We start from the raw sequence: 22,204 nt of genomic DNA on the forward strand, positions 1-22,204 counted from the left end.
AGTGTCTCAAAATGGAGAAGGGTGACTAGTGGTGTTCCACAGGGATCCGTGCTTGGACCACTGTTGGGGGGGATCTTATAGAAATATTTAAAATTATGAAGGGAATAGATAGGATAGATGCGGGCAGGTTGTTTCCACTGGCGGGTGAAAGCAGAACTAGGGGACATAAGGGGAAGTAGATTTAGGACTGAGTTTAGGAGGAACTTCTTCACCCAAAGGGTTGTGAATCTATGGAATTCCTTGCCCAGTGAAGCAGTTGAGGCTCCTTCATTACATGTTTTTAAGGCAAAGATAGATAGTTTTTTGAAGAATAAAGGGATTAAGGGTTATGGTGTTTGGGCCGGAAAGTGGAGCTGAGTCCACAAAAGATCAGCCATGATCTCATTGAATGGCGGAGCAGGCTCGAGGGGCCAGATGGCCTACTCCTGCTCCTAGTTCTTATGTTTGTGATATACATAAATAACCTGGAGGAAGGTATAGGTCTGATTAGCAAGTTTGCAGATGATACTAAGATTGGTGGAGTTGCAGATAGCGAGGAGGACTGTCAGAGAATACAGCAAAATATAGATAGATTGGAGAGTTGGGCAGAGAAATGACAGATGGAGTTCAATCCAGGCAAATGCGAGGTGATGCATTTTGGAAGATCTAATTCAAGAGCGGACTATATGGTCAATGGAAGAGTCCTGGGGAAAATTGATGTACAGAGAGATCTGGGAGTTCAGGTCCATTGTACCCTGAAGGTGGCAACGCAGGTTGATAGAGTGGTCAAGAAGGCATATAGCATGCTTGCCTTCATCGGACAGGGTATTGAGTACAAGAGTCGGCAGGTCATGTCACAGTTGTATAGGACTTTGGTTAGGCCACATTTGGAATACTGCGTGCAGTTCTGATCGCCACATTACCAGAAGGATATGGATGCTTTAGAGAGGGTGCAGAGGAGGTTCACCAGGATGTTGCCTGGTATGGAGGGTGCTAGCTATGAAGAAAGGTTGAGTAGATTAGGATTGTTTTCGTTGGAAAGACAGAGGTTGAGGGTGGAACTGATTGAGGTCTATATAATTATGAGGTATGGATAAGGTGGATAGCAACAAGCTTTTTCCAAGATTGGGGGTGTCAATTACAAGGGTTCACGATTTCAAGGTGAGAGGGGGAAAGTTTAAGGGAGATGTGCGTGGAAAGTTTTTTACGCAGAGGGTGGTGGGTGCCTGGAATGCTTTGCTAGCGGAGGTGGTAGAGGTGGGCACGATAGCATCATTTAAGATGCATCCAGACAGATATATGAACGGGCGGGGAACAGAGGGAAGTTGACCTTGGAAAATAGGTGACAGGTTTAGATAAAGGATCTGGATCGGCGCAGGCTGGGAGGACCGAAGGGCCTGTTCCTGTGCTGTAATTTTCTTTGTTCTTTGTTCTTGAAACTGCTTTGGCCAGGCGTTTGAATGTGTTTTCAGCCCAGGTACTGGCACTGTTATACATAGCATTGTTTGATGTATACAGGCGTGTCTATTTCTCCACAGGCTATGCAAGATGTTGAGGGTGGCCTGAGGCTTGTCTTGAACAGCCCAGTGCCATTAATGCAATTTCGCAATGTCCTCAAAAACCTATGTGCTCAGATGCACTTCTTCACCACTGTGGGGAAAATGCTACGTTGTAGTCGAAGGGGTAAACCCAGGCAATCAATTACTTCCAGTTTGTGCGATTAGTGCTGCATGAATGTACATTGTTGCTTCAGTTTGGTGATTTCTTGCAGTACCATTGCTTTCTCTCACCTGCATCTGTTTGCTCATGTGGGAATGCACAGTTCAATTGGTAGCCCATTAAATGCAGCCTCACCATGTCAACCAGCTGGCATTCAAGATGCCCACAGCAGCAGGGTTTGATGTCTTGACACTTTCTTTTCATGTGCGCAATCACGAATGGTAGAGAGAAGGGGGTGAGTTCTTACTGCTCGACCAGCTTGAATGCCCCCTGTGTGAAAATGGTAATGCTACCTTCACTCGTAGACCTTCACTCCTCTCCTTAACTCCCTTGATCGCATTGCTCCTCTATCAATTTGCCCGTAGAGATTCTGAAGTGGAGGGACCTTTGCCCCGTGTCCACCTTTGCCTTCCACGTTGAGGCCATTTGCACTGGTTTTTAAAAAATATTATATTCCAGGCAATTTCATATAAACCAACAAAAGCAGAAGAAAAATCAAACATTTATAAATAACCATCACCCACTCCACCCTCCTCTCCAATATCAACCCCTTCTCCCATCTTGCTGCCCCTCAATCCCCTTTAAAGAAGTCAATAAACGGCTTCCACCTCCGAGTAAACCCATCAACTGACTCGCTCAGGACGTTTAATAACGATATCGGGCGACCCACACTGCTCCAGACCCATGTCCTTTTTCAATATGGTGAGGTGGAAGCCTGCGACAATGTAGGAGGAAGTTCCCCCGCTTTCCCTAGCCTCGTTATATGCTCTCACCAGCAGTGGCCCCAGGTGCCCCACAAACCGACCAGGCCTTCCCTGTCTACATTGTCCCCATGCTCGCCATCACCTCCCGCAGCCCAATTGGGGTCTCCACCACGGTGAACTTCCCATGATCAACCGGTGCAAGTACAAGGCTGGCACCTTCCCCAGCACCCACCTCAAAAAGTCTAGAACTTCCCAGTTTGAGACATAAATGCTTACCAGGACCACCGGCAACCCTTCCAGCTTTCCTCTCACCGTTGAGGAACCCCCGCCCCAGTCTGCCACAATATTCCCCACTTCAAACGCCACCCGCTTATTCACAAATACCGCCACCCCCACTCGTCTTCATATTCAGTCTCGAATGGAACACCTGCCCCATTCATCCTCTCGTTAACCTTGCCTGGTCCGGGCAGCATGGTGGCGCAGTGGGTTAGCACTGCAGCCTCACGGCGCTGAGGTCCCAGGTTCGATCCCGGCTCTGGGTCACTGTCCGTGTGGAGTTTGCACATTCTCCCCGTGCTTGCGTGGGTTTCGCCCCCACAACCCAAAAGATGTGCAGGGTAGGTGGATTGGCCATGCTAAATTGCCCCTTAATTGGAAAAAATGAATTGGGTACTCTAAATTCTTTTTAAAACCTTGCCTGGTCCCCTTTCTTTCAGTCCGTCCACTGCAGGAAGACCACGTCCGCCTTCAGACGACTCGGGTGTGAAAACTGTTTGACGGGCTCTTTCAGCCCCCTCACGTTCCATGTGACCAGCCTTCCTCCCCAGCTTATCAGCCATACCTACTTTTTAGGCCAGCCCGCATCACGCAACCCTCCAGGCCCACCCTCAGAAGTCCACTGTTATCGATACACCTCCAACTGCGCCACATCAACAAATCTTTGTCAGCAACATCCCCCCCCACCTATGCTTACCTCCTGACAACCCCCCACGTCACTCCTGTTAACCAGCTTGCCCAGCTAAAATGGTGGCCCCCGCCCAAGATCTCCAACCCCATTCCCCACCACTGTCCATACCCTCCTAAAGAACAGCAAAAGGTGCACTCACCCTCTATGTTCCCCCATAAGCAACCTCCCTTCCAAAAACCTCACCATCAAAACAAAGGAGACACTTCAAAGGGAATTTTGTTTTTAAAAAAACACATGCCCAAACTTTGACAAGGTGCCACACAAAAGGTTGCTGCATAAGATAAAGATGCATGGCATTAAGGGTAAAGTAGTAGCATGGATAGAGGATTGGTTAATTAATAGAAAGCAAAGAGTTGGGATAAATGGGTGTTTCTCTGGTTGGCAATCAGTAGCTAGTGGTGTCCCTCAGGGATCCGTGTTGGGCCCACAATTGTTCACAATTTACATTGATGATTTGGAGCTGGGGACCAAGGGCAATGTGTCCAAGTTTGCAGATGACACTAAGATGAGTGGTAAAGCGAAAAGTGCAGAGGATACTGGAAGTCTGCAGAGGGATTTGGATAGGTTAAGTGAATGGGCTCGGGTCTGGCAGATGGAATACAATGTTGACAAATGTGAGGTTATCCATTTTGGTAGGAATAACAGCAGACGGGATTATTATTTAAACGATAAAATATTAAAGCATGCCGCTGTTCAGAGAGACTTGGGTGTGCTAGTGCATGAGTCACAGAAGGTTGGTTTACAAGTGCAACAGGTGATTAAGAAGGCAAATGGAATTTTGTCCTTCATTGCTAGAGGGATGGAGTTTAAGACTAGGGAGGTTATGTTGCAACTGTATAAGGTGTTAGTGCGGCCACACCTGGAGTATTGTGTTCAGTTTTGGTCTCCTTACTTGAGAAAGGACGTACTGGCACTGGAGGGTGTGCAGAGGAGATTCACTAGGTTAATCCCAGAGCTGAAGGGGTTGGATTATGAGGAGAGGTTGAGTAGACTGGGACTGTACTCGTTGGAATTTAGAAGGATGAGGGGGGATCTTATAGAAACATTTAAAATTATGAAGGGAATAGATAGGATAGATGCGGGCAGGTTGTTTCCACTGGCGGGTGACAGCAGAACTAGGGGGCATAGCCTCAAAATAAGGGGAAGTAGATTTAGGACTGAGTTTAGGAGGAACTTCTTCACCCAAAGGGTTGTGAATCTATGGAATTCCTTGCCCAGTGAAGCAGTTGAGGCTCCTTCATTACATGTTTTTAAGGTAAAGATAGATAGTTTTTTGAAGAATAAAGGGATTAAGGGTTATGGTGTTCGGGCCGGAAAGTGGAGCTGAGTCCACAAAAGATCAGCCATGATCTAATTGAATGGCGGAGCAGGCTCGAGGGGCCAGATGGCCTACTCCTGTTCCTAGTTCTTATGTTCTTATGTTCTTATGTTCTCAAGTTTAATGTCCTCGCTGTCCTCCCAGTTCATTGTCCCTCATGAACTCCATCACGCCTTCCTAAAATAGTTCTCACGCTTCTGGAAAGTCTCCCAGAGGTGGCCTTGGTGAAGTACTCCAAACTTCACCGCCTTCTTGTAGAGGGCAGCTGTGACCCGGTAAAACATTTCCCTCCTCTTCAGCAGTTCTGCTCCCAAGTCCTGGTACACCTACATTCCCTTCCCATGTGCCCATCCATGTCTGCCTCGCCCATCGGAGGATCTTCACTTTATCCAGAAATCCACCATCGGCCTTGGCAGGTAGCCGGACTGTGGTCTCCTCATCAGCGTCCTGTGCACTCGGTCGACCTCCAGGGGCCGGTCAAGGCCCTCTTTCCCCATCAGCTTGTCCAACGTTTTGGCCACGTACGTGCCGGCCTCCGCACCTTGAATGCCTTTGGGCATCCCCATGATCCTCCAGTTTTGTCTTCTGGAGTGGTTCTCCAGATCCTCCACTTTCTGCTTCAGCCTCTTTTGGGACTCCTGCATCACTCCTACCTCGGCCACCAACAGGCCAACTGCTCCTCGTACACCTCTGGGACCCTCCCTGTCTCTTGTGATTCCTGAAAGGTCACCATCAATACCTTCACAATCACTCAGCTATCTCCTTTATCATCATAGAATTTACAGTACAGAAGGAGGCCATTCGGCCCATCGAGCCTGCACCAGCTCTTGGAAGGAGCACCCTACTAGACCCACATCTCCACCCTATCCCCATAACCCAGTAACCTCACCCAACACTAAGGGAAATTTTGGACACTGACGGCAATTTATCATGGCCAATCCACCTAACCTGCACATCTTTGGACTGTGGGAGGAAACCGGAGAACCCGGAGGAAACCCACGCACACATGGGGAGAACGTGCAGACTCCACACAGACAGTGACCCAAGCTGGGAATCGAACCTGGGACCTAGGAGCTGTGAAGCAATTATGCTAACCTCTATGCTACCGTGCTGCCCTTTAGAACTTTGGGGTGTAGTCCATCCGGTCCAGATGATTTATCCACCTTCAGACCTTTCAGTTTCCCCAGAACCTTCTCCTTAGTGATGGCCACTACACTCAACTCTGCCCCCCTGACTCTCCTGAAGTTCTGATATCTCACTGGTGGCTTACACCGTGAAGACTAATACTAAGTAACTATTCAGTTCCTCTGCCATTTCTTTGTTTCCTATTATTACTTCTCCAGCATCATTTTCCAATGGTCCAATGTCTATTTTTGAACCTCTTTTTCCTTTTATATATTGAAAAAAACTCTTGTTATCATCCTTTATTTGATTAGCTAGCTTTCACTCGTATTTCATCTTCTCCCCCTTACTGCTTTTTTATTTTTCCTCTGCTCGCTTTTAAAGGCTTTCCAATCCTCTGGCTTCCCACTAATCCTCGCCACCTTGCATACTTTTTCTTTTGCTTTTATGCTGTCCTCAGCCGTGGATGCCTTGTCCTTCCCTTAACATGTTTTCCCCTCCTTGGGATGAATTTCTGTTGTGCCTCCCAAATAACCCCCAAAATCTCCTGCCATTGCTGTTCCACTGTCTTCCCTGCTAGTCTCCTTTTCCAATCAACTCTGGCCAGCTCCTCCCTCATGTCTTTGCAGTTACTCTTATTTAATTGTAATACCGTTACATCTGATTGCAGCTTCTTCCTCTCAAACTGCAGGGTATATCATATTGTGGTCACTGCTTCCAAAAAGCTCCTTCAAGTTAAGTTCCCTAATCAGGTCTGCCTCGTTACACATCACCAAATCCAGAATTGCTTGTTCCTTCGTGGGTTCTGTCACAAGCTACTCCAAAAAAAATATCATAGGCATTCCATGAATTCCTTTTCTTGGGATCCACTACCAACCTGATTTTCCCAGTCCACCTGTATATTGAAGTCCCCGATGATTATTGTAATATTGCCTTTTTTACTTGTCTTCCCTATCCAGATTTATTTTCTGCCCCAGATCCTGACTACTGCCCCAGATCCTAGGAGGATTTACATAACTTTTTTTTTCCTTTTGCGATTCCTCCACTCTACCCACACAGATTCTATGCCTTCTGATCCTATATTGCTTCTTGCTATCGATTTAATTTAATTTGTTACTAACAATGCAACCCCGCCCCATCTGCCTGGCTTTTCGATAGGATGCTTCGATCCTGGCCCTGATTCCCTTGCAGCCACATCTCTGTGATGCTCAAACATCATACCAGCCAATATCCAGCCCTTGAGGTTGGTCAAAAGGATTCTGACATCTAAATCAGCTGTGATAATTTGAGCAGCATCATCTTTGGTCCTGGTAGGGCAGCACGGTGGCCTAGTGGTTAGCACAGCTACGTCACAGCGCAGAGGTCCCAGGTTCCTCATTATAGGAACTGGTCGCCTCATTATAGGAAGGACGTGGAAGCTTTGGAACGGGTGCAGAGGAGATTTACCAGGATGTTGCCTGGTATGGAGGGAAAACCTTATGAGGAAAGGCTGATGGACTTGAGGTTGTTTTCGTTAGAGAGAAGAAGGTTAAGAGGTGACTTAATAGAGGCATACAAAATGATCAGAGGGTTAGATAGGGTGGACAGCGAGAGCCTTCTCCCGCGGATGGAGGTGGCTAGCACGAGGGGACATAGCCTTAAATTGAGGGGTAATAGATATAGGACAGAGGTCAGAGGTGGGTTTTTTACGCAAAGAGTGGTGAGGCCGTGGAATGCCCTACCTGCAACAGTAGTGAACTCGCCAACATTGAGGGTATTTAAAAGTTTATTGGATAAGCATATGGATGATAAGGGCATAGTGTAGGTTAGATGTCCTTTAGTTTTTTTTCCATGTCGGTGCAACATCGAGGGCCGAAGGGCCTGTACTGTGCTGTATCGTTCTATGTTCTATGTTCGGATCTTGGCCACTGGGTCTGGGTCACTGTCCGTGTGGAGTTTGCACATTCTCCCCGTGTCTGCATGGGTTTTGCCCCCACAACCCAAAAATGTGCAGAGTAGTTGGATTGGCCACACTAAATTGCCCCTTAATTGAAAAAAAAATTGGATAATCTAAATTTTAAAAAATAAATCTTTGCTCCTGGTTGCTGACTCCTTTGTTGCTCGCAATCACGTCATGGTTGCGTTTGGACACACTTGAGCTGCACATGCACAGCGTTGGCAGCAAATGCAGCCATTAAACCGGGCATCTGCTTGTGGGGGAAGTAAACAATAGTAATTTGCATTCATGACAATTTTAAGCACTGTATGTATTTCCAACAGAAAGAGCTGTGCTTACTCCCTCGTCAATTACAGATTTTTTTTAAACGTGGAATGTTGGCATTGCTGGCAAGACCACCATTTATTGCTCATCCCTCATTGCCCTTGAGAAGGTGGTGGTGAGCTGCCACCTGTCTGAAATCACATGTAGGCCATACCAGGCATTTACAGCAGATCATCGTCCCTCAAGATATTAGTGTACCAGATGGGTCTGATGAATCTATTTTGGTCTTTGCCCAAGTCCTAGCGCATATTGTCAGCTGAAGATCATTCTATGAAACTTCCTTCTGTTGTTGTCATTTGAATCCTATTCCTCCCAGCAAACACCCTCCTTCATACTACTTTTTAAATTCTGAATGAGTCGCCCAAATGAAGTGTGCTGGCAAAGTGGGAACTCTGGGTGAATCAAGTTGTGCACAGACTCTCGATACTAAGTCCTAGCATTTGCATTTCTATCTGCATTAATAAAACTATTATAAATCTGAGGAACGCTGGTTCCTCAATTGCTCTTTCAATGACAACCCCACAGATCTTCTGGCAGCTTTGAGCTTTGTAAGGCAGCACAGTGGCGTAGTGGTTAGCCCTTACGGCGCCAAGGTCCCAGGTTTGATCCCGGCAATGGATCACTGTCCGTGTGGAGTTTGCACATTCTCCCCATGTTTGCGTGGGCTTTGCCCACACAACCCAAAGATGTGGGGGGTAGGTGGATTGGCCACACTAAATTACCCTTAATTGGATAAAAATAATTGGGTACTCTAACTTAAAACAAAAAAGCTTTGAGCTTTGTAAGCAGATCCCCTGGAACATGACATTGGTTCCCAAACAAACCATGCAAAGAATCGGGTTACCAGTGTACCCAAAATAAATCATACACTGGCTATCACATATAGCAGGAAAATCACATAAGCCTGCTGTAAGTAGTGTTTATATATTGAGCTTTTTCATTTCCAATTCATGGCGCTGCTTCAATCAGCTTGTAGCTGAGAAATGCCAACAAAATGCAAATTTAGAAATTGCTCTTTCTAGAAAGAATATAAAATGAAACTGCATCTTTTGTTTCCAAGGGAGCTTTTTATTTGGGTCAGTACATAGTGGAGAATTGCAGATCTCATTGTTTTGACACTTACCTGCAGGCCCAAAAAAGCTTCCTGGGCCAACAGTAGTTCTTGTACTTTCTTTCTGAAGTAAGCATTAACATTAAGGTACAAAGCAAATTAAGCTATTTCTGTAACTCAAACTTAACCACACTACAATGTGAAAGTAAAAATTTAAACACGTTTTGTTCTTTTTCCCTGATTCTCATTATATTTGCATTTTATTCTTAGGTTTTTGAAGTATTTTCTATTAAATTTATCTTCTATCATCTGGTTGAAGCTGAGAGCAATGTTCAAAAAAAGCCTCATTATCTTGGTGCTATCTTTAGCCACTTGAAATTGACCAGAGAGGTCAATGCAAAGATATTAATATTGTTAGAGGCCGGAGCAGAATTAATGTAAACAGCCCTGGTTTCTCCTCTCCCAACAGTCCGTAAACACAACAGTGTTTTGATTTCTTATTTCTTTCTTTGCAAGTGTTATCTGCAACCCTTCAGTTTTGGTGTGATCCAATCCTCTATTAATAATCCCACAGTAAAGTCCAAGATAAGGTAGAATAAGAGGGATGGTTTATTTTGCATGCGCACATATAAAATGTGGGAAGGGGGTTTGCAATGTCTGCCCTTTTTGCACTGGTACAATAAGTGCAATAGAAGGAAAAGAAAGGGGCACAGAGCAATGTCACGCTAAAAATAAGAGGTGTGGTTTCACATGAGCCCAGAATCAATAGTCCAGTGGCATATGCAGCAGGCTGAAATATTAGACCAGGAAGACCTTCCTGGTCTTCTGACCAGAATAACATATTAGTGTTTCCATCTGCAGCTGTTCTCAGATTTTCATTCATCAGTACTTAAAAGAATTAATACAATAATTTGATTTAATTCAAATTACCTGTCTGGCAAAATGCAGTTTGTAAATTGTTGTTAAACTAGAATGTAAAGAACAAAGCATTTTTGAAGACTTCACTTGATTTTATTTATAGTGCTGTCAGTATTGTAAATAACTAATGCATATTGCTCAACTCAATTGTTCGTTTGAAGTTTATATTTTTGCATCTATTTTGTAAAGAGAAAATTAAACATGTTAAATTATTCCACTAAACTGTAATAATCATTTTTATGAATGTCATCTGTCCCTGACATTAACATGATAATTTTGCATGAGCTTCAGTTTTTCAGCACAGTATCTCTATGTACAGCTTCCAACGTTTATTTTCCCCTTTAATTTCTAGGAAAGCTAGTCTCGCTCTTGTTCGAAAGATGGTACATTATTGTTCTGAAGCACTTCTGAAGGAAGTATGTGATTCAGATGCTGGCCACAACCTGCCTACAGTGCTGGTGGAAATTACTGCTACAGTCCTAGATCAAGAGGTCAGACTTCACACTAAAAGTGTAAAAGGTTACTTCATATGCTGCAGGTTCTTTGTTTTATATTGAACAATTAGGAATCTGAAAACTCTGTTATTAGTTGTACCCTTGCACTGATTTCAAAACGCCAAATGCAAACTGATTAGTGCAAACTAATATTGAGCAAAACTGGCCATCTGAGGCAATCAATTTTTAAAATTCTGTTGCAATAAAACAAGTGCTGGAAAATCTCCTTAGTTCTGGTGGCAGCATCAGTGGAGAGAGAAGCAAAGTTAACATTTAATTAATTCTTGCTTCCAATCTGCACCTTTCTCTAACGTTGTTGTGATCCATCTCCAACACTTCACTTCTTTAACCACTGTCGTCATTCCTGGGCTAAGCTGTCTACTAAAATTTAGCATAAGCCCACCAACTCCGAGCTACCTCGTCTGCCTTTTCTCTTATTCCATTCCTCCAGTTTCTCCATCGCATCTATTGTGATGATGCTTTCCTTCTACATGGGGCTTCTATCAACTGAAGATTATCCTCACTGTGGTTGGCTGTTCCCTCCAGTGTGTCCAATCCATTTCCTGCACTCCTGCTCTCACCGTTTCCTCTCCCAGAACAATGGTAGTAATCCCCTTGTTCTCAGTGGCATGCTCATTTTTCTGTCTTGGCTTGCTGCAATATATAGAACATGCAGTGCAGAAGAGGGCCATTCGGCCCATCGAGTCTGCACCGACCCACTGAAGCCCTTGCTTCCACCCTATCCCCATAACCCAATAACCCCTCCTAACCTTTTTGGACACTAAGGGCAATTTAGTATGGCCAATCCACCTAACCTGCACGTCTTTGGACTGTGGGAGGAAACCAGAGGACTCGGAGGAGACCCATGCAGACACGAGGAGTACTCCGCACAGACAGTGACCCAGTGGGCAATCGAACCTGGGACCCTGGAGCTGTGAAGCCACAGTGCTATCCACTTGTGCTACCATGCTGCCCCAATATTCCAATGAAGCTCAGCCCGAACTTGAGGAAGAGTGCCTCGTCTTTTAATTAGGTAGGTCACAGCTTTCTGGACTCAACATCGATTCTGACCATGCACTCTGTCCTCCATTTTGTTTTTCCTGTTTAGTGCCAATCTGTATCTGTTTCCACGCTTTTGCTTCAGACGGAGCTACCCTACGTTCTGCCATTAACACTAATTCTGGATCCTCCACCTTCTCCTGGAGCCTTTTCTGTTGGTCTCTCAGCATCTCCACCTCCATTGCTGTTTGGTGTTCCTCCTGCTCAGTCAGTGCCTTCTCCACTTTCTGAATCGCCAGCTCTTGAGCATCCAGTCTATGTTCCAGCTGCGCAATCGATTCCTTAATCGGGTCCAAGCAGTCCTGTTTCTGCTTGATGAAGCCCTCCTGTATAAACTGCATCAGCTCCTCCGTCGACCGCTGGGTCGTCGAGCCAGGACTCCGGTCTTCCGCCATGCTTTCTCCCGCTGCAGCCTCAGCCCAAGCCTTCTCTGTTCACCTATTTCTTAATTTGCGAGCACTTCTGGTCCGCCTCTCCATGCACCGATGTAGGATTCCTCTTCACAATTGCCTCCACCATCAATTTTCCAAATCAAATCCGGCACAAAATCGAGGGGAAAAGGTCCAAAGGTCCCGAGCGGGAGTCATCAAATGTGCGACCCAAATGTGCAGACCCGTGTCTGCGTGGGTTTCCTCCGGGTGCTCCGGTTTCCTCACACAGCCCAAAGACGTGGGTTAGGTGGATTGGCCATGTTAAATTGCCCTTAGTGTCCAAAATAAAAGGTTAGGACGGGTTATTGGGTTAGGGGGATAGGGTGGAAGTGAAGGCTTAATTGGGCCGAATGTCCTCCTTCTGCAGTGTTTGTTCTATGCTCTACTCCTTCATAGCCGCCACCGGAAATCCAGCCTGCCATTTTTAATAGCATAAAACTATACATAACATAAAACTTTCTATCTCTCTTCCATCCAAAGGAGAGTCATACCAAACTTGTTAATTTTCTTTCTTTCTCCGCAGTTGCTGCCAAATCTCTTGAGTGTTCTAGCAATTACAAAATTTGTTGACCTGTTTTCCATTTTTCCCCTGCAATTTGCTTCTCGGAGATGATGTTGGGGTGTGTGTTGGTATGCATGGGGGCCTTGCGTTTGTTGGACAATTATTTAACAGATAAATAATCAGAACAGAGCCTGATCCTATCCTTGATGCTGAAATGTATATTTCCAATTGTTCCTGCTGAAATAAATAATTGTAGTTTATTTCCTTCCTCTGCCAAGAGTAGAGCAAAAGCCAGTTCATAGTGTCACTATAGCTGCATCTACTTGACTCGACTGTCCAGGCCCCAAGCTTTCAAATTCCCATTCTAAAACCTTTGGCCTTCTGTCTCTCGTTCTGCCTTTGCGACGCATCTTTTTGATCAAATTTTATTTGATAATGCTCCTGTGAAGCACCTTGGGGCATTTTGCTATGTTTAAAGGTGCTGTATGAATATAAGTTGTTAAGATTGATCACTTTTATAACTGGGTATGACCGTATCAATTTGTTCTGCCATTGAGAAAATCGAGCCATGAGATAGCCAAATAATTTAGTGTGACATTCACAATTGATTTGTGGTGCCCAACTAATTTTTTATGTTTTTGTGCCAATTGTTGAAACAGGGCATTCAGTTCTAATGTACCTTTCATTTGTTGATTACTGAGTAAAATGCTTGTGCCGTTTTCTGTACTGAAGCAGATCAGAGAGCCTGTAAATGAAAATAAAAGTTGAACAATGAGTTAGATTTAAATTTCATTTATGATGCAGCAGTTTAATACTTCCTTTGGTATAGGACGATGATGATGGCCACTTACTAGCTTTGCAGATCATAAGGGATCTGGTAGACAAAGGAGGTGACCTATTTCTGGACCAACTTGCAAGGCTTGGGGTAATCAACAAAGTGTCCACCTTGGCAGGACCATCTTCAGATGATGAAAATGAAGAGGATTGCAAACCTGATAAGGTGATCAGATTTTTTAAAAATTAAAATCATTTTTGCTATAAAAATTGTCACAAATAAAGTTTGTGACTGTGCAATAACATCTTTCATAAGTAACTACCGCAATGCATATGATTAATGCCCAGCTGGAACAGTTTGTGATTGGATTTGATTTTGTTTAGTGTCACGTGCACTGAGGTACAGTGAAAAGTATTTTCCTGCGAGCAGCTCAACAGATCATTAAGTACATGAAAAGAAAATACATAATAGTGCAACACGAGGTGTTGTTTCTCACTCCAACGTTGCTTTTAATTCCGTTCTAGTAATCTGCAAGTTCTCTATTTCAAGGTCACACACAAGTCAAATGACAGTGGCTCAGTTCCAGAAAAGTTGCATATAATAACTGACACGTTTGCAAAGGGGACATGTAACACAAACCATTACATCTTTTAAAAAATTTGTGATTGTGTATTTATCACATCACTGGACATAATTGTTGGTACTTTCTACAGATAATTTTCAACTTTTTTGTTTTGTGTGTTTTTTTAAAGCTTCCTGTATACTTGAGGTTTTAGTCTCCATTTCCATCTGGGGCCGCTCCAGTGGTGTAAGTTGAGAGGCTCCTTGTATTCAGAGCAAATCCTTTAATGGGGAGTTACTGCCTCTACCTAAAGATTGATCTGAAATAGTCAACCTTGGAAAAGCCTATTACCAGCTACATACGTAGCAGCAGATAGCTGGAAGCCTTGTTTTCTGATTTTGGAATATCGTTGATTGAAATTGTTCATTTGTTTTTTGACCTGAAATTCTTTATCGTGGTTAGGAGCACAAGTTAAGGATCTCCTATTTTCATGCGCACAAAGTAATTCTAAAATTTTAAAGATGGGTACAATCATATTGGATAGATTTTCATCTCTAGCTGCACCTCTTTGGGTAAATGAGGTCAGACTGAGCTTAGATCAATCTATGGTTGAAATACTTTTTTTCACAAACATTTCAAGAGATGGAAAGTCACCTACAACGAGCAAGGATTTTGATGCTTCCTTGGAGGCACACAATCATTCTTCTCTTGAATCTGGACTAACGGAAACATTTGGGGAGGCTGTGGCGTAGTGGTATTGTCACTGGACTAGTAAACCAGAAACCTAGGTTAATGCTCTGAGGACGCGGGTTTGAATCCCGCCACTGCAGATGGCAAAATTTGAATTCAATAAAAAGTCTGGAATTTTAGTGATGACTATGAAACCATAGTCGATTGTCATAAAAACCCATCTGGTTCACTAATGTCGTTTAAGGAAGGAAATCTGCAGTCCTTAACCTGGTCTGGCCTACATGTGTCTCCCGACCCACAACAATGTGGTTGACTCTTAACAGCCCCTCACGGGCAATTAGGGATGGGCAATAAATGCTGGCCCAGCCAGCGACTCCTTGTATGGAGATCTCTATTCTAGAGTGAGAAATAACACTGCAGTAGTGTAACATGGACGACACGGTAGCACGGTGGTTAGCACTGTTGCTTCACAGCCCCAGGAAACCGGTTCAATTACAGGCTTGGGTCACTGTCTGTGCGGAGTCTACACATTCTCCCAGTGTCTGCATGGGTTTCCTCCAAGTGCTCCGGTTTCCTCCCACAAGTCCCGAAAGACACGCTTGTTAGGGGAATTGGACATTCTGAATTCTCCCTTGGTGTATCCAAACCGGTGCCTTAGTGTTGCAACCAAGGGGTTTTCACAGTGACTTCATTGCAGTGTTAAAGTAAACCTACGTGTAACACTAATAAAGATTATTATTGCATTAAAAAGCAAAATGCTACAGATGTTCGAAAACTGAAATTGTATTCCAACATGTTGGGTGACTTGAGGTTTTCTTTGTTACTTTGGGAAACTAACTGCAAAGTGTTCAGCTTTGGTAACATTTACCATATATACTGACTCTGTTAATGCATGTAAAAGTTGCTGCATTTTGAAATTAAAATTGGCTTCAATTGGTCCAACAATTGAGGAGGTTGATTAAAAGTAAACCGATTTTTCAGTTCAATTCAGTTACTTGTTTTTTGCATTTAAACTGCCTAAGACGGCGTAGTCAAACTATTTGAAAAGTGTTGTAACTATCAGAATGATTGTTATTGGCAACTGGGGCTTTTAAAGACAGCAGTTGGCTCTTGTTCAAATGAAATGAAAATGGCTTATTGTCACAAGTAGGCTTCAAATGAAGTTACTGTGAAAAGCCCCTAATCGCCACATTCCGGCGCCTGTTCGGGGAGGCTGGTACGGGAATTGAACCGTGCTGCTGGCCTGCCTCGGTCTGCTTTCAAAGCCAGCGATTTAGCCCTGTGCTAAACCAGCCCATGCAGTGAATGCAGATTCACAGTTGTAACAACTGTATTTTCTTTTCAGGAAGATGAACCTCAAGAGGATGCTAAAGAAATTCAGCAAGGCAAGCCATACCATTGGAGAGATTGGTCTATCATCAGAGGACGAGATTGTTTATACATCTGGAGTGATGCAGCTGCTTTAGAGTTATCAAATGGTAGTAATGGATGGTTTCGATTCATCTTAGATGGAAAATTAGCCACCATGTATTCTAGTGGAAGCCCAGAAGGTGGTTCTGACAGCTCAGGTAAAATGTACATACTGAACTGCATAGATGCCCTGATGGCTGAGAAAGTACATGTGTTGTGTGATATGTCAAAGGATACAAGGCCTAGGGGGCGCTCATGTTCCATTTTGAGGTCCATAAAGGTTGCTTCCCACTCGGCTGCAAAGTTGAATGCAGCTGGTGGAAGTTCAAGGATAGAGCAGCCAATATATCCTCGCCGACCGTTTCAATCTCTCGTGTTGTCAGCTTTGGTAGAATGGGCTGTGGCATGAGTAGCTATTTAAGGATAGCAAGAAAAATTTGAGTGTGCGTGCGCTTCTGGACCTTACAGTACAGTGAACAGGCAAGTTTATCCCAGGCTTCTTGCAATCATATTGTTTCGGCAGTCTCCAATGTTTCTTTCTCCTTTCCTTTCTGTGGGAAAATGCTTGGGTTCTCTCCTGTACTGTACCCCATTACATTTCAAAAAAGTGGGAACTTAAAGAAGCAAATCAGTATTCCACTATTCCATGGACCATCTTAGTATGTGAACCTTACACATAACATTGATTCAAACTTGAAGCTTGCTACAGAGTAAGTGAAACATTTATTTTAATATCCTATTTTTGAGTTTATAGTGCAAAGAGTTGAGATATTTTTTAACCTTTTGTTGATAGTATAGTATTGTTATTTATAAACATAGTAAAACATTCCTCATGGCTGCATGAAACATTTTTGTTTTGTCTATCTGTATGTAACAGAAAGCAGAAGTGAGTTCTTGGAAAAGTTGCAACGGGCTCGAAGTCAGGTCAAACCTGTGACGACCAGCCAACCCATTCTGACTGTACCTGGACCAACAAAGCTTACTGTAGGGAACTGGTCCCTTACCTGTCTAAAAGAAGGAGAAATTGCAGTACACAATTCCGATGGCCAACAGGCCACTATATTGAAGGAGGATCTGCCTGGATTTGTGTTTGAATCCAATAGGGGGACCAAGCATTCATTTACTGCAGAAACATCACTTGGTAAGGGTGCAGGTAAAATTGTAGATTATTGTATATCACTATTTTTGACTGTTGTAACAATCTTTAGCTTTCTTACATTATATTTTCTTACATTACATTGGGATTTTGACTACAATACCAAAATACTTTTTTTGGGCAGTAAAGTGCTTTAAGAGATTATGTTGAAAAGAAGAATTATTTGATTTGAAGCTTATTTCTTGTTTTGAAGGATCAGAATTTGTCGCTGGTTGGACTGGCAAAAGAGGGCGAAAACTGAAATCAAAGCTAGAGAAAACTAAACAGAAGGTGAGTTTATACTCAATAAAATCATGCAAATTATATTTCAGTATTAACATGAATAATACCAACCATTTATGATCAGGATTAGCTTCTTTATGTTAACCCATATCTTATTGAAGGTCAGAAGACTGAATTTTATTCCTTGAGCAAAACTAGGATTGGAAATTTATGATCCTGACATTCTCAAAGTATAATATGAACATCATGATGGAAGTGAGGATATGTAATATTTTTGTTATTTGCAGCACAGAAGGAGGACATTCTGCCCATCTTGTTAGCACCGGCTCCCGCTAGTCCCACTCCATAGCCCTCTAAATTAATCACTTTCAAATATATATCCAGCTCTCTTTTTAAATCTCCTATGGAATCCACCTTCACCACTCTCCCAGACAGCGCATTCCAAACCCCAACAACTCTTGAGAAAATAAGTTTATCCACATCTCACTCCTAGCTCTCTTGCTGACCATCTTGACGTTGTGCCCCATAGTCACTGACATACCAACTAGTGGAAACAGAATATAATTCTTTACCCTGTCAAATTGTTCAGAATTTTGAACACCTCAATAAGGTCACCTCTTCATCTTCTCCACTCCAAGGAGAACCAGCCCAACATCTCCAATATTTCCTTGTATTTAAAATTCCTCTTTCCAGGTATCAGTCTAGCAAATCTCTATACTCTCTCTCCAGGGCTTTAACATCTTTCCTTAAGTAAAGTGTCCAGAACTGGACACTTTACTTAAGGAAAGATGTTAAAGTAAAGTGTTACAGTAAAGTGGGCAGCACGGTAGTATGGTGGTTAGCATAAATGCTTCACAGCTCCAGGGTCCCAGGTTCGATTCCCAGCTGGGTCACTGTCTGTGCGGAGTCTGCGCGTCCTCCCCGTGTGTGCGTGGGTTTCCTCCGGGTGCTCCGGTTTCCTCCCACAGTCCAAAGATGTGCGGGTTAGGTGGATTGGCCATGCTAAATTGCCCGTAGTGTCCTAAAAAAGGTAAGGTTAAAGGGGGGTTGGGTTACGGGTATAGGGTGGATATGTGGGTTTGAGTAGGGTGATCATTGCTCGGCACAACATCGAGGGCCGGAGGGCCTGTTCTGTGCTGTACTGTTCTATGTTCTATGTTAACTGAACGCAATACGCAATGTGGTCTGACCAGTGATTTGTAGAGGCATAGCATCAATTCCTTGCTTTTATACACAATGCCTCTATTTTATAAACCCACAGGTCATCTCTGCCTTCTTAACAACTGTTTCAACTTGCCTGGCCACCTTCAGAGAATTATACACTTGAATCCGAGGTCCCTCTGCTCCTGTACACCCCTCAAAGTTGTATCATTGAGCCTATATTGTCTCTCCATGTTTCTTCTACCAAAATGCGTTGCCTCATATTTCACTGCACTGACATTCATCTGCCAGGTGTCTGCCCATTTGACCAACTTGTCAGTGTCCCTCTCAAGTCACTCAGCATCATCCTCACAATTCACTATTCTACCTAGCTTAGTATCATCTGAAAATTTAGAGATTTTGCCCTCAACACCTACTTCTAAATAATTTCTATAAATCAGAAAAAGCAAGCGTCCCAACACTAAGCCCTGAGGAACACCACTTTCAACTTGTCTCTAGTCTGAAAAATGCCTATCTATACCTACCCTGTTTCATATCTCTTAGCCAACTTCTTTTTTTTTAATAAACAATTTTATTGAGGTAGTTTTTGGCTTTATAAACAGTTACAGGCATCATCAGAAAGGAAGCAAAAAAGGCAAAAATGTGCAAACATCCACGTACTTTCAATACTTCCACCCTCTTAGCCAACTTCTAATCCATGCTGCCAAGGACACATCAATCCCAAACATTTTTAATTTGCTAACCAACCTGCCATGTGGCACCATATCAAATGCTTTCTGAAAGTCCAAATATACACTGCCTTCGTCCATTCCCTGTGTCACCTCGTCAAAGAACTCAATTAAATTTGTCAGACATGACCTGTCCCTGACAAAGCCATGTTGACTGTCTAGTATTACCTTATTTTTCTGTAAGTGTATATTTATCTCATCCAGTATTATGGCCTCCTTTTTCTGGTTTTCACACCAGTTGATGTCAAGACGAGAGGTCTGTAGTTTCCTGGGTTATCCTTTGCCCCTTTCTTTTATTAAGTAAATTTAGAATACCCAAATTCATTTGTTTCCAATTAAGAGGCAATTTAGCGTTGCCAATCCACTTAACCTGCACATCATAGAACATAGAATTTACAATTTGGGCAGTACGGTAGCACAATTGGATAGCACTGCGGCTTCACAGCGCCAGAGTCCCAGGTTTGATTCCCCGCTGGGTCACTGTCTGTGCAGAGTCTGCACGTTCTCCCCGTGTCTGCGTGGGTTTCCTCCAGGTGCTCCAGTTTCCTCCCACAGTTCAAAGACATGCAGGTTAGGTGGATTGGCCATGCAATTGACCAATAAGCTTAGGAGGGGTTATTGGGTTATGGGGATAGGGTGGAAGTGAGGGCTTAAATGGGTCGGTGCAGACTCGATGGGCCGAATGGCCTCCTTTTGCGCTGTGTGTTCTATGTACAGTGCAGAAGGAGGCCATTCGGCCCTTCGAGTCTGCACCGGCTCTTGGAAAGAGCACCCCACTTAAGCCCCATACCTCCACTTTATCCCAGTAACCCCGCCTAACCATCATTCACGTTTGGATGTGCAGAGCGTAGACCTGTTTCATTGGTTGTGGGATTGCTAACTCTATTGCATACTGTATTCATTGATTGTTCGGCTTGCAAGCAGTACTGTAACGCAACTTCATCTAGTTGACACCTCACTTTTGGGTATGCTTGGTGCTGCTCCTGGCATGCCCTCTTGCACTCTTGGGCCATGAAGTTAAAGATTGTGGTTGTGTGTATTTCTCCTGATGGCCCACAGCACCTCATGGGTGCCCAGTTTTGAGTTGCTGGATCTGTTCTAAGTCTATCCCATTTAGCACGATGGTGGTGTCACACATGACAATGTATCCTCAGTGTGAAGATAGGCTTTGTCTCCACAAGGACTGTATTTGGTCACTCCTACTGATACTGTAATGGACAGATGTATTTGCAGCAGGTAGATTGGTGAGGACAAAGTCAAGTAGGTTTTGACATTTGCCTCAGTCTAGCAGCTGTGTCCTTTAGCACTCAGCCAGCTCAGTTAGTGGTCGTTCCATTGAACCACTTCTGAGGATGGGCATAAGTCCCCCATCCAGAGTACATTCTGTGCCCTGCTGCTCTTGGTACTTTCTCTCAGTGGTGTTCAATATGGAGTATTGATTAATCAGCTGAGGGGGGACTGTGGTAATCAGCAGGAGGTTTCCTTGCCCATATTTAACTCCATAGGGTCCAGAATTGATGTTGTGGGCTCCCAGGGCAACTCCCTCTAATCAATCTCACCACCCCTGGACATACCCAAGATGGTGATGGTGGTGTCTGCGGCATGATCTATAAGGTATAATTCTTTGGTTCCACTCAGGACTGGACTCGAAGTCCAGGAGGGTAGCAATTTTGATCAGTAAGTGAGTGGCATTTGAGGCTGGAAGAATAGTGGCTGATAAAGGGGGTAGGTATATCATGGTGAGTGGGAAGCTGGAGGGGGTCCGAGTGGTGCTCGTGAATGTCTACGCCCAGAACTGGGACAATGTGGCTTTTATGAGGCGCGTGTTAGGCAAAATCCCGGACCTTGAGTCACACAACATGGTCATGGGAGGGGACTTTCATCTGGTCATCGAAACTGAATTGGATCGCTCAAAATCTAGGACAGGGAAGAGGCCGATGGCAGCAAGGGAGCTGAAGGGTTTTATGGAGCAGATGAGGGATGTAGACCCCTGGAGATTTACACGACCGAGGGTAAAGGAGTTTTCCTCCTTCTCCCACGTCCACAAAGTTTATTCCCGGATTTACTTTTTTGTTCTGGGCAGGGCGTTAATCCCAAAGGTGACGGGGGCGGAATACTCAGCGATTACAGTCTCGGACCATGCCCCGCACTGGGTAGATTTTCAGCTTGGGGAGGAGAGAGGGCAGCGCCCGCTGTGGAGACTGGACATGGGGTTGTTAGTGGACGAGGAGGTTTGCGGGCGGGTAAATAAGAGTATCCAGAACTATTTGGAAACAAACAACACAGGAGAGGTATCGGCAGCTACGGTCTGGGAAGCCCTGAAGGCAGTTATTAGAGGGGAACTCTATCGCTCCGATCCCATAGGGAAAAGACGGAGAGGGAGAGATTGGTGGAGGAGATACTCCGGGTGGATAGGAAATATGTGGAGTGTCCTGACGCGGGACTCCTAAGGGAGTGGCGCAAGCTTCAGGTGGAGTTTGAATTGTTGCCCACAGCGAAAGCGGTAGAACAGTTGAGGAAGGCTAGGGATGCGGATATGGGGAGAAGGCAAGCAGGATGCTGGTGCACCAGCTTAGGAAGAAAGAGGCAGCCAGGGAGATTGTGGCTTAAAGAATAAGGAGGGCAGCTTGGTCTCAGACCCGGAGAGGGTGGATGAAGATTTTAAGGAATTCTACAGTAAACTAGAGTCTGAACCTCCGGCGGGGCTGGAAGGGATGAGGGAATTTCTGGACCAGTTGAGTTTCCCGAGGGTGGAGGAGGGGCTGGGGGCACCGATCGAGATAGAAGCGGAGGCTTTTAAATATTGTTATGATGCCCTCGGAAGGAGAGGAAGCGACGGATGCAGAGAAAGCTTTTGATCGGGTGGAGTGGGAGTACCTGTGGGAGGCGCTGGATAGGTTTGGGGTTGGTGAGGTCTTAATCCGGTGGGTGCGATCGTCTGTGGCAAGTGTGCGCACGAACCGGCTTAGGTTGGAG

General features: G+C 44.4%; 1 protein-coding gene across 5 annotated transcripts in view; it reads left to right on the forward strand.

Moving 5' to 3' along the window:
• The window catches only part of hectd1 (HECT domain containing 1), a 135,997-nt gene that overhangs the window by 65,257 nt on the left and 48,536 nt on the right, over positions 1 to 22,204 (forward strand). For 3 of the 5 annotated variants that reach the window (XM_038781387.1, XM_038781417.1, XM_038781402.1), the window contains exons 11-15: positions 10,391 to 10,529; positions 13,354 to 13,524; positions 15,897 to 16,119; positions 16,839 to 17,114; positions 17,311 to 17,387. In XM_038781387.1, coding sequence (XP_038637315.1) covers positions 10,391 to 10,529; positions 13,354 to 13,524; positions 15,897 to 16,119; positions 16,839 to 17,114; positions 17,311 to 17,387 — 886 coding nt within the window. The remainder of the gene's footprint in view (positions 1 to 10,390; positions 10,530 to 13,353; positions 13,525 to 15,896; positions 16,120 to 16,838; positions 17,115 to 17,310; positions 17,388 to 22,204) is intronic. The other 2 variants (XM_038781395.1, XM_038781408.1) reach the window with 1 other exon arrangement.

This window comes from Scyliorhinus canicula, chromosome 2, assembly GCF_902713615.1.
Source record: "Scyliorhinus canicula chromosome 2, sScyCan1.1, whole genome shotgun sequence".
NCBI lineage: Eukaryota > Metazoa > Chordata > Chondrichthyes > Carcharhiniformes > Scyliorhinidae > Scyliorhinus > Scyliorhinus canicula.